Below are 12,348 nucleotides of genomic sequence, written 5' to 3' on the forward strand. Positions count from 1 at the left end.
CAAGCCTGTTTTTATCGCTACTGGACATGGCAGCCATCGTTCCTTCATTTTGTACAAGAAATGCACCAGGGAAAATATCAGTAGGAGAGATTTCATCTTGAAGCTAGCCACAACGCTTCAGCAGAAACATTTCGATCAGAAAACTGCAAAGCTGCAGGCTGCAGCAGCTCAAGCTGGATTCTGTGCAGCGAGTGACACACGCAAGATAAATTATATGTTACTTTCGTTTTAGATTAAAAACTACTTTTGTTTTTACAGGTTTTGTATGTACATAAACCTGTTTACACACTAGTTTCTTTTGAAATGTTTATTTTATTATAGTTTTTCATTTTTTGAAGTAGTGCTTTATATGGTAAGTTAGAACATAAACCCTTTTATATTTAAATGTTCATTTAAATACAGCGTTTCGGCTGTGCAGATGTTTGATATGTTGTGCTTGAATAAAACTTTTGAGTTGTATCCGACAGTTTTACTTTCATTTTAATACTGATGTTTAAAATGTACAGTGATAATGACTGCCGTTGCCGGCTGTAGGTATAGTATAACCGTGGCGGTTCTAGTGTTAAAGTAGTCCATAAATGTACATTGTGTGTGTGTGTGTGTGTGTGTGTGTGTTATAAGCTGTTAAATATAAGTTTAAGGAAATTTTAATGAAGGAATTTGTTTTTCCATTTGTTTCTTGGACTCAACGTGTTATTTATTTCCTTAATAATGTAGTGCTCATGCAAGGTGAGAGACAGCAGCCCTGTGTAGATGGTATAAGAGCTTCCCCTCACCTCAATCCTGCCCTGAACATCCCCTGCCACTGTGTCCTGGGTCTATTTCAAACAGACACTTGTGCCAAATCTTGTGGAGGTATTGGGATGAGGACTAAGCACCACTAATTCGGACCACTTGCAACCTAAGCTGTATTCAAACCCAGGCACAAGAGGCTTGGGAATTAACTTGCTGTGCACCCAGGCCTTCAGTCGTTTACAGTGTACATGTTTTCTCCACCACCTGGAAAGCACACTTATCAGTTTGGTGCCTATTGATCACAGCTCAGTGTGAAAACTGCTGTTTCACAAAAAGCATTCTGCCATGCAGCGGAAGAAAGCACTCCATCAGTGTGGACTTTAATCATTCACACAAGTGGTAGGAGCTAAAGCGGTCCATTGATATCGGTGTGTCATTTTCACAGTTTGGCTTTTCTGTACCACTAGTCTCCGGCTGGCGTACTTCATGCGGCGTTATTCACAGCAACAAAAAAAAAAAAAAAAAAATGAAATGTGCAACAATCAAGCCATCAAAGGGAGGATGCTATTGTGGGCTCAGTGTCGGCTCTGATAAGCACTTTGCTTAATTGGCCATTTATATAAATGTAGAGATGACAGATAAGACACTGTGCCTGTCTACCCAACTTCGAACAGCAGTTTTTTTAACCATGGAAGCAAGATTTTAAAAAGCAAATTTGTCCCACAAGGTGCAGTGGCACCCCTGATATTCTCCATCTCCTACCAATGCTTGACCACTAGGCTGAACAATTCTCTGGATGTTCTGGAGGTAGTTACCTGCATTCAGTCTGGGAAATAAACAGGAGAAATGTAGTCCTTCGTTTGGCTGCTGTGCTCTGCTCTGCTCTTTGCCCTGGGTTCGTCTCCCCACAAGCGAAGAGACTGCTCCTTCTATACATCTGTGGCTGGGCTTAACTGTTAATTAATCAATTAAGTCCCAGCCACAGTCTGCACGTGTATTTTGCAGGGATAGTATTAACCCTATCCCTACCAAACTGGAGCAACAATATAACAGGGTGCAACAATACCACTAATGTCACGATGCATGCAATGGTCCTAGTGGGCTACTTATATGATGCAGAATAAGATCAAATGGTCATGTACAGATGGCCCATTTTCTTAAAAGACAAAAATGAAATGGGACAGGGAGAATATGTATTCATACCAACTATAAAACAACTTCCATTCATTTGGTAAAGTACAATGAGCTAGGTTGTGTTTTTGGTCTTGTATCACAATACAATGACACATACCTCTATTATGATACGACAGACATGCGAAGAAAGATATCATTCATGTGTTCTTGTTTTGCACGGATGGGTATTTGGATAGTTTAATAAAGTTACCAAGCTTGTGCAAAGCCAGTTTAAAAATGACCAACTGCACCACCAGTGCCTTGGAACAATAAAAGACTATTGTGATATTATCAATATTTATTTTTGTCTTGATTATTTATTGTACTGAAAATGTATTAATCGATAATCTTATTTCTGACAACTAAAAACTCCACCTTCTATCGTGGGAAAGGAAAGCTATGTGTCCAGCCTTGCTCCAAAAGGACAAGCCTGAAAGACTGACTAGACCATGAATCTCCAACACATACATGTGCATTGTCTATTTGCTATCAGATCCAGGGTGTTCTGGGTATGGATGACTGGAGATTAATCAAGTTCTGAAAGATGAGTCTGACCTTTGACTTCTAAGTGGTAGAGTGAAAACTACAGCCCATGTAACCTTGACATTGGCGACGTTTACATGCACAAGTCATGCCAGATTTCCTCGCGACCCGTTTGCCCTATTGCTATGCAGTTCTGATTTAGGGAAAAAAAAAATTGGCCATACCAATGTAGACAACTCGATTCATAGCTATTTAGGGGAGGGGATATTTAAATGTCCGTGTCTGTGTACTAAGTAGGAAAAGAAGAACTCTGAATATCGTGAGGAGAGCTTCATGAGTTGCCATGAAGATAGAAAACATTTAACAAGAGAAATTAATTTACGTGTTGTTGCGCACATTCTGAATTACGGCAAGCAATTTGTTAGGTTACCTTTCCAACACACACACACACACACACACACAATTATATAAAATATAATTCTACTAAGCTTTACTACTTAGAATTTGTGTATGTGTGTGTTTGTGGAAAGTTACATTTCATTAACACAAAAACCACCTTCTACAATACATGTTTTTATTTTGAATATAACCTACAATATTCAATTTTTTATATATACAGTATACAAACCTGTTATCTCTACTGGACCTGGCAACCATTAATTCCTTCATTTTGTACAAGCTAGGAGAGATTTCATCTTGAAGCTAGCCACAGCGCTTCAGCAGAAACATTTTGATCAAAAAACTGCAAAGCTGGGGCTCTGCAAACCGAAGACACTGTGGACTGTCACAGATTATGAATAACCTTTTAATAATTTCTAAAAAATTATGAATTTAGATCACTGTTCAACTTTCCTGCAGTAGTCAGGTTCCCTGGTTTCCACAAGGGAATGTTCATTTGCCATTTAGAGTAGGGCAGAGAGCAGGGACATGCCTTTCCACTGGCTGAACTATGGCTCTTTGTAGCGGCTTCCCAAACAGCTCTTAAAGAAATGACATCATACAACACAGAGGGTTAAATAAACTATCTGGGAAACTGCAAGCCCACTACAGACTCAAAGGGAAGCAATACCAATGCTGCTGTAAACAAGTGCTTTTGAATGAGAAGTTTTGCCCCCAATTCAGTTCCAAAGCTCCCATATTTAGCCCTTTTGGAGTGCATGCTTGTTGTCCAAACGGCCTCACATTTACTTGTGTAGTTTAGTTCTGGGAATATTTGAATATGCAGAAATGACCACGTTTTTATTTGTATCGAATTTAAGATCAAGGACATGTGGAGTCTCTGTGAAGTAACTGGGCAGGTAAAGTAGAAAAGCATAATATAACATCCACTGAGGTTAATGGGTCAGTGGTTTTGTTAGTTTACCAGAACGTCCAGCAACTAATAAATACAAAAGCAGCAGAATTATATTTACAGTAGGTTCCCAGCAAAAAGTTGTCATTAACCAAAAGTTGCCAATAAGCAAAAAGCCAGTTTTCAAGTGTATTTATATGGAACAACAACAATATATATATATATATATATATATATATATATATATATATATATATATATATATATATATATATACACACTGTAGTTGCACAAATATGGCACTGAAATACATGTTTTAAATGTTAGTGTTAAAATTAACATGAGAAACACGAAATACCCAAACATAGAACTGTTTACTTGGTGTGTGTAAAACAAAAAAGGGAGTAGGCTTAAATAGTACTACAACTGTCCTTACAATCTGTAAAGCGAACATAAATAATATGTGTTGTACTTGCAATCAATTCTAAAGAACACACTTTTAAAATAAGAAATTGTCCAATGTCTGCTTTTTGCAATGTACCACCTCCTGCTGTAAATCCATTTCAATTTTGCGTGCAGCTTCGTAGCCAGTTTCAAAGCTTTTTCTTTTTTTTTTTTTTTTTCAATGCAGTGTCTAGTGTTTGGTCCCAAAATGTTTTACTACCCCTAGAGTACATGGAACTGAAGTTGCCAAGCTCCCACCAAATTTGTGTTGCTATGGCAACAAGATAAACATTGTGGTCCCTCAAGAAATGTCAACTTGGTCACGCAACAACATTTAAAAAAAAATGTAAATACAAATTATTATTCAAACCATTTTTATAGTGTTTGTGAAGACTTTACCATCTGATCTTGTTAATGATGCAAAAAAAATATTATATGTTTTTCTATTTTCTGCCTAGAAATGTCCACAATTAAGTGGAGACAAGTACAATACATTGGTATTTTTTGTTTGATTTTACAATAATAATATATTTTTCAAGATATTTTTTTTTTAAACTATGCGACTGATGATCTTTAGTATAGTGGATAAACATAACATTGAACAATTTAAAAAAATGTTGAGCAGTTTTATTTTTATTTTGCAATTTAATCTTGTGGCAATACCGTGACCAAGCTGACAAGAAGAAGAATTGACTAGTTAGTAGTATTCTTTGAAATCGTTTAATGATTTTTAAATAAACAATATAGAATTAAAAAACATGAAAATATGTATTTATCAAATAGAACATTTTTAAAATGTAACAGTATGAACAAGTGCAATATGTCAACAAGAAAAATATAAAACAATCTAATACATATTGATATTTTATCAAAAACAAAACTGTTAACAATAATTACACAATGCAAAAAATAATTTAACTTTAAGTATTATTTGAAATTAACATTAAAATATTATAGGGTAATAACTTTCATAATGTAATAAAACTGATTAATGTGGGCTCCCGAGTGGCGCATCCAGTAAAGGCGCTCCGTGTGGAGTGCAGGATGTGCCCTATAGTCTGGACGTCGCGAGTTCGAGTCCAGGCTATTACTTTGCCGACCGAGGATGGGAGCTTCCAGGGGGCGGCACTCAATTGGCCAAGCACCACCTGAGGGGAGGGACGGAGGGTTTACGTCGGCCAGGGTGTCCTCGGCTCACCGCGCACCAGCGACCCCTGTAGTCTGGCCGGTCGCATGCGGACTTGCCTATAAGCTGCCCGAGAGCTGCGTTGTCCTCCAATGCTGTAGCTCTTGGGTGACTTCATGGTGAGTCCGCAGTGTGAAAAAAAAGATGTCGGCTGATGGCACGCGCTTCGGAGGACAGCGTGTGTTCGTCTTCGCCCTCCCAAGTCAGCGCAGGGGTGGTAGTGGTGAGCTGAGTCTAAAAATAATTGGCCAATCCAAATTGGGAGAAAATAATAAAAAATAATTGGCAACGACTACATTTTTATAAAAAAAAAATAAAAATAAAAAAAAAGATTAATGTATTATAAAATTTCAGGGGGTGTGTTTCAGTGTGCATGTCTACAAAACTGCACTGTATCTACAAAAAACAAAATATCAATTGTACATACGTTATATAGATATGAAAAAATAAATAAAAGATAAAAACTTACCAATCCTCTCTTATCTTCTTCCTATCAGCAGTGAGGTAGGACCCCTCTGAGGACCCCAACATTGTAGCTGTCTTTTTAAATTCCTTACTTAAATTGGCGAAATCCATAAACTATGACCAAGCTGACATTTTTGCGTGACATGATATTTTCAGAATTAAAATGCATTTATTTCTAATTTGACATTTATTTTTATGTTTTGATTATTTGTTATTTAAAAAGATACAACTGTTTATTATCAGGGAGGCTGAATTGCTTTACAACTTACAGAAATATTTTTGTTGGTGAGATTTTGAAATTTTGGGACTTTAGCTTGGGACACTATTTTAACCATGTTACTGACTTAAGTGTAAATTTCTATAAATTACAATTGTATATTTTTTTCAAAATATTATTGATAATTTGTAGTAAATTGATCCTACTTTAAAATATAAACATTTAATTAAATGTCAATTTAGGATGTAATTGAAAAAAAAATACTGAAATGCTGAGGACAGCAAACGTCCCAATTTTCTGAAATCACTGGTATATGGTTTAAATATTTTGCTTTGCTAGGGTTTTTGTACTTGATTGACATTACTTTCATAAACATTCTGCAACGCTACATTAAAATATTTGTCTTTTACAACGAGGGTAGGTTCCCTTAAAAACCTGAATCTGATGATACAATACAGGTTTTTAAGTGACAAACAGGTCAAGAAGGACAGTCTGGACAGTATCTCTGTGTCATTTCTTTAAAATAATCTTACAGAAAGAATACTTTATAACAGTAGACCAACCTGTAGCCTATAATTTAAGGTTGCGTAAAAAAAATAAAAAAAAAATATTAATAATAATAATAATAACTAGAACCCAGGCAGTTTTAGAAACCATGACCCTATCTACACACTGTAAAGAGTTATAAGCTAATTTTACATTTAACCTTAAGGAGGTCAAAGGTCATGATCAAGGTAATTTTTGAATACAGCATACATGGGTTCCTAAATGTGCTGTATAGTAACCATAACCCTATGTGCACTGTAAAGAGTTTTAAGCTAGTTTTACATTTGACCTTAGAAAGGTCAAAGGTCACAGGCAAGGTGATTTTTGGATAGAGCATATATGGGTTCCTATCTGTGTTCTACAGTAACCATTAACCTATCTGCACTTTGTAATAAGTTATAAGCTAGTTTTACATTTGACCGAAGATTTTGAAAGGTTTTTAAAGAAATGCGTCAGGTGGCCATATTGGTTTTACGCACAAACACCATTTTTGAAGAAGTCAATTGTATTGACACAGGGATGATGCTTGTCAACTTTGGAGCTAATCAAATAAACAGAGATGAAAGTGAGGAGAAGTAAAAAAATAAAATAAAAATAAAAATAAAAAAGCTGAAAACTGGCAGGAATCTGGGATCCACTGCCATGTCAGGAACCCAAATTGAATGAAGTTAAGATTCAGACTACATCTGAAATTAGAATGTAAGTGAAGTTTAGCTACTGGTTTCACAAACCCACAGACACCAATACCTGAGTGAACAAAACAGCACCTGCCAAGCAAAATTAGGTAAATGTGTCAAGACAGTAAAATAGGGTCTGTGAAACTTGATGCAAGTATTCAGTCAAATAAAATTGAGGTAATATTAACCCTGCCCACCCCGCTCGCTCGCTCCACAAGTGAAACAGAAAATAAATATACATGTATCTTAATTTTTTGCCAGCACCTTCCTTTCGTTCCATTAGTTTTGCCATTTTCTGCAATGTGAACTGTACAACTGCACCATAACTGTTTAATTCACAGTACTTGTTTGTGGACCAATGGGGTACGCAATTAAAAACAACCGCCTTTATGCAACTGTGCCTTATTTTTTCAGCTTTTTTTTTTGTTTGTTTGTTTTGTTTTATGTATAAAACAAAAAATACAAACCTCACCAACTTCACAAATGTGTTAATAGCTTTAAAAAAATGGAAAAGTTAAAAAAAAAACACCCACAAATCGGGAAAAAATTTTACCACCCGGATCTGCATTGATCACCCCGCCGGACTGAGTAAAAGGGGACAGAGATTTTTCATTTCTGAATAAACCATTTTACAGCTGAAGCGGTTTTAAATTTAAGAACGAAACGTAGCCTAATAATAATAATACATTTGTGTTGGCCATGTAATGATATGATGTCTCTGGACCCCTGGTTGCAAGTATCCCTATTCAACGCTGCAATGCTATTGCTCCAGCTACATGAAACAATCCTCGGCTGCAATGTCTTACACCGAAAATACAAAAGCAGACTGTAAAACCCTAAAACAACAAAGACGTCAGACAACTGCTTCTGAACGTTAAACCACAGCGCAGAGAGAACTGAAGTAAATGACCAATTGGTGTAAACCTGGGCCGCATTTGTTTCTTCACCTGGCTGGCATCAGCACCCCCGATTTTGCTGCATTGAAAATAGAATCCCAGAGGACCAACCACGTGACTGTACACCACACTAGCATGACAGGGGTGGAGATCATAGAAATATGCCTTTTAATTCGGTATATTGTGGTACATTAAAAATAACAAAATAAAAACTGAAATTATATTAAACCGCAGTGTTAGAAATTATATATATATATATATATATATATATATATATATATATATATATAACTGCGATTTAATATAATTTAAATTACATTTTTGTTATTTTTAAATATTACACTGCCTACACGATTGTAAAGCAGTCTCTATTGGAAGAATGCAGTTTTTGATTTAGTCGTCCTATTTGAAAGATAGTATTTGTCAACATAACGTAAAGCATTATCAACTGTTTCCTAAGTCTTTAGATAGCCCAGATGTTAAATCCGTAAATAAAACACTTAAAACGTTATGTTTTTCCACGAAGGAAACCAGTTAAACTTTAAAGCTTTGGAATGTGACAGTTTTGCACAAACCTGCCCAAATCCATTTACAACAAACGTCTAAAAAGATCAGGTTCCGGCCACAAAAAAAAAGGCTGACTCAAATACCCTGTGTATGAATGCAGCGTTGCTCTTAACAGTGTTTGCTGTGGTATAAAACACTTCTTACCTGCAGTATGGATGTCGCTTACGGCTTCCTTTTCGGTCATTGTCCCCAGTTGTTGTTGCCTTTATTAGAACAGTAACCCCGTTTAGCCTCGACGAAACTGCGTTACTGCTTTCTCTGCACTCACTGGGTAAAATACAAAACAACTACTTTGGTATCGTGCTGCTTTTTTGCTGAACACTCCTGTTGTAATTCCCCCAGCGCCTAAGTGCTTTCCACAGAAGGCGTGACGAGTCTCGGGAGGAAAAAAAGTCCTAATAGTTTGACCTCTGGAGCTAAAAGCTTCTCTTGTTGAATGTTGGAGACCCTGCAAAAAAAAAATGCGGCGGCGGTGCAGTGCAGTTCTATCTCTGATAGTGTTCCTGCAGAACCCCACCCCTCAGTTTTTACAACAGTGCTTCAGTATTTGTAATAAGTGGACCAGACTAACTGTACTGTATCGCCACTCGTGTCACAGCTAAAGCAGCTTTTATTAGAGCATATTTATAAAAGACTTTGCTTTATCATTTTCCTAATTTGACTCAATGGGTTCAAAGCGCACTGTAACTGATTCTGCTTTGATTGATGTCATAGTTAGAATAGTAAATAATAAATTGAAAGTACGCAAACGGTTTGGAAAACATAAAACAATCCATTCTGATTTGCTTGCAAATACACTGTGTTCTGGCTTTGCTAATTGGTTCCTAAATGTAGTCTGTTTGATTAGTGTTGTGGGTAACCAGTACATGAGATGTGACTCTGCAAAAATAGTATAAACGTCCCCCCCAGTGCTTGCCCTTCTTTACAAAATATGTCAAGTATAACCCAGTTTTAAAAAAAAAATAGTAGAATTACAGTATACCTTGATATTGAGGATGTAGCTTGTTAGAGCCTGTTATGTCTATTAAACTATATATTATAAACCATATAGTGTTAAAACAAACAAACAAACAAACAAAAAAAAAACAACTTCCCACAGTTTCGGTATGTTTACATACCTTTGTCAAGGGAAATTGTGTTTGAAAACAAACAGTGGAGGCACATAGGCTTTGGATGTCATGGCAACTACACTCATTTATTTATATTTAAATCTATTAATGTGCTTGTGATGTCATTCACCACATACTGTAGTTGATGTAATTATCTACTATTCCTTTCTATTTGAACCTTCAGGCAGGGTGAGTTTATTTATCCATTTATTTTCTTTTAGTCTTCTATATTGTACATTGTCTAATAAATTTTTTTCTAAAACTACGAATTTGAGGTCATTCATGTTCTGCTTGTTCTTTGTAAAGTGCTGAACCACTGGTTCATTTAGTTTTGTATTTCTTATGTTTGATAGGTGATTCTGTATGTGTTTGTATAATGCTGTACCTGTCTCTCCTACATATTTAATTTGATTACATTTTTGGCAAAATATACCATAAACAAGATTGCTAGTTTTGCATGAGAGAATTTTTTAAGATTGAGTACTTTTTTTGTCTATTTGTGATTTCAATTTTATCTTTACAAATATATTTGCCTACCTTACATGTGCTCTTACAGGTTTTAATATCCTTTAATGTGTCTATGATCCGTTTGTCTACTATGTGCCAAAATTTCAGCTCAATTTGCATCCCTTCTAAAAGCGACAATCGCCGTATACGTAAATGCTTCCAAGCTATCCTTTTCTTTTTATTATATTCAAGTAGTTCATTTCTATTGAGTTTGTCAACTTTTCTCAATTCTTTCTCAATAATCTGTCCTTTATATCCTCTTATATATATATATATATATATATATATATATATATATATATATATATATATATATATAAGAGGCTCCCTTGAGAAAGATATGTACAACATATCGAAATGTTGGGCAGCTGGCTCTTTGAGCTAATATATATATATATATATATATATATATATATATATATATATATATATATATATATATATTGTATAGGGAGCAATAAGATACAATATAATATTGAACACCATTGTTGTGAGACTAGGCACTTAACAGTCACTTCTGACTGCACAGATCCTGAGGCACATCTCTTATGAGCCTAGAAAGCAGGAAAGCATGCAGGCAAAGCATGGGACTAGCATAAAACAGTTCTGCACATAAAGCAGTTTGTTAAGAATTCTATAATACTATAAAGTATGACTTTTATGAAATGTGGTACTTTCATAAGCCTAGAGAGAATGCCCAGATTCAACTATTTTTATTTTCTGAACTCACTGCTTTGTTTTTAGTACTTTAAGATACTGTCAGGGAACTCAACCATTCCGATCTCTAGCTGAGGGAACACGAAGTCGCTTTGTGGCTTGGAACTTGGTTTCTGGAGGCTAGGTTTCAGGCCACTGCATGGCAAACCGGATATCAACAGGGTTTGAAACAGCAAAGTTGTCTCAAGCTAGGTCTCCTGGAACCAGGCTTCAACCAGTTCCCGAAAAAGTGGCTTTGTGTTCCTTCATCTGGAGTTATGAATTGCTAACTCTCTATTTTCTTCTTTGTTTCTGTTCTATTCAAGTCACTAATCAAACCCTCATAAAGTTTTCTTGCAGTATGCACCATTGTTTGTGTTCTCCAGTAAAACACTGATAAGTTACCCCATGGGTTACATTTCAAGTAACTATGCAGCTGCTACTGTACAACAGTTTGATTTGACTTTGTTGGCTGTTCGTTGTTTATTGTTAGAAAATATAAAACATTTATTTAACCACCCAGCTGCTTATCCCGCGATTTCCATGAGGAGCGCAAGCAAGTCCAAATTTGTCACTCCCGTGAGAAGAGCATGCAGACGTTTTTCTGTGCATATATAGGCATTCTGTTGAATTGACAACAGAACTGGCAGAAGGCACGGGTACTGTTGTCCATCAAATCAACAGTACGAAGGTCACTTGAAATCAGGACTTAAAGGATGTGTTGCAGTAAGAATACCTCTGTTAAGAAAGGGGAACAAGACTGAAAGGATAAAATATGCAGAAGAACACAGAAATTGGACTATGGAACAATGGTCAAAGGTGCTTCGGACTGTTGTTGGTTGGATGTTCAATGTTCCCACGGATGTTTGAATGTAAATTAATTAACAACAGTGAGATTTAATTATTATCACTCGCATATGATTTCTGTTGTATGGTACAAGGCAATAAAGGCATACACAGTTTAACAAGCCTCATGCCCAGCTATGGTCAGCAAAGAAAAAAGCCTATATAAAGTGTTCAGATAAGTTATCTAATTCAATTTGAAGATGCTTCCTCGTCATTGATTGGTACTGAAAAAATGTGTAAATTGAAAATAAAGTAAAAATGAGGAAATATCATCTTGAAATTAATAGGTTCCTATGATATCATGTACGGTGTACTCGCCTATTTTAAACTTTGCATATGATTTGTAACAAATTATTATTATTATTATTATTTATTTATTTATTTATTTATTTATTTATTTATTTATTTCTTAGCAGACGCCCTTATCCAGGGCGACTTACAATCGCAAGCAAATACATTTCAAGTGTTACAATACAAGTAATACAATACTTGACAAACCACAATTCAATA

General features: G+C 35.7%; 1 protein-coding gene across 2 annotated transcripts in view; it reads right to left on the reverse strand.

Annotated features, from left to right (window-relative positions):
- Positions 1–9,274, reverse strand: part of LOC117416124 (heat shock 70 kDa protein 12A-like) — a 54,953-nt gene extending 45,679 nt beyond the window's left edge. Inside the window, exon 1 of one of the 2 annotated variants that reach the window (XM_059026577.1) lies at positions 8,825–9,274. In XM_059026577.1, the coding sequence (XP_058882560.1) occupies positions 8,825–8,864 (40 nt within the window). In that variant the 5' untranslated portion in view covers positions 8,865–9,274. The remainder of the gene's footprint in view (positions 1–8,824) is intronic. The other variant, XM_034027188.3, reaches the window with a different exon arrangement.
- Positions 9,275–12,348: the final 3,074 nt, after the last annotated feature.

This window comes from Acipenser ruthenus, chromosome 7, assembly GCF_902713425.1.
Source record: "Acipenser ruthenus chromosome 7, fAciRut3.2 maternal haplotype, whole genome shotgun sequence".
Classification (NCBI taxonomy): Eukaryota; Metazoa; Chordata; class Actinopteri; order Acipenseriformes; family Acipenseridae; genus Acipenser; species Acipenser ruthenus.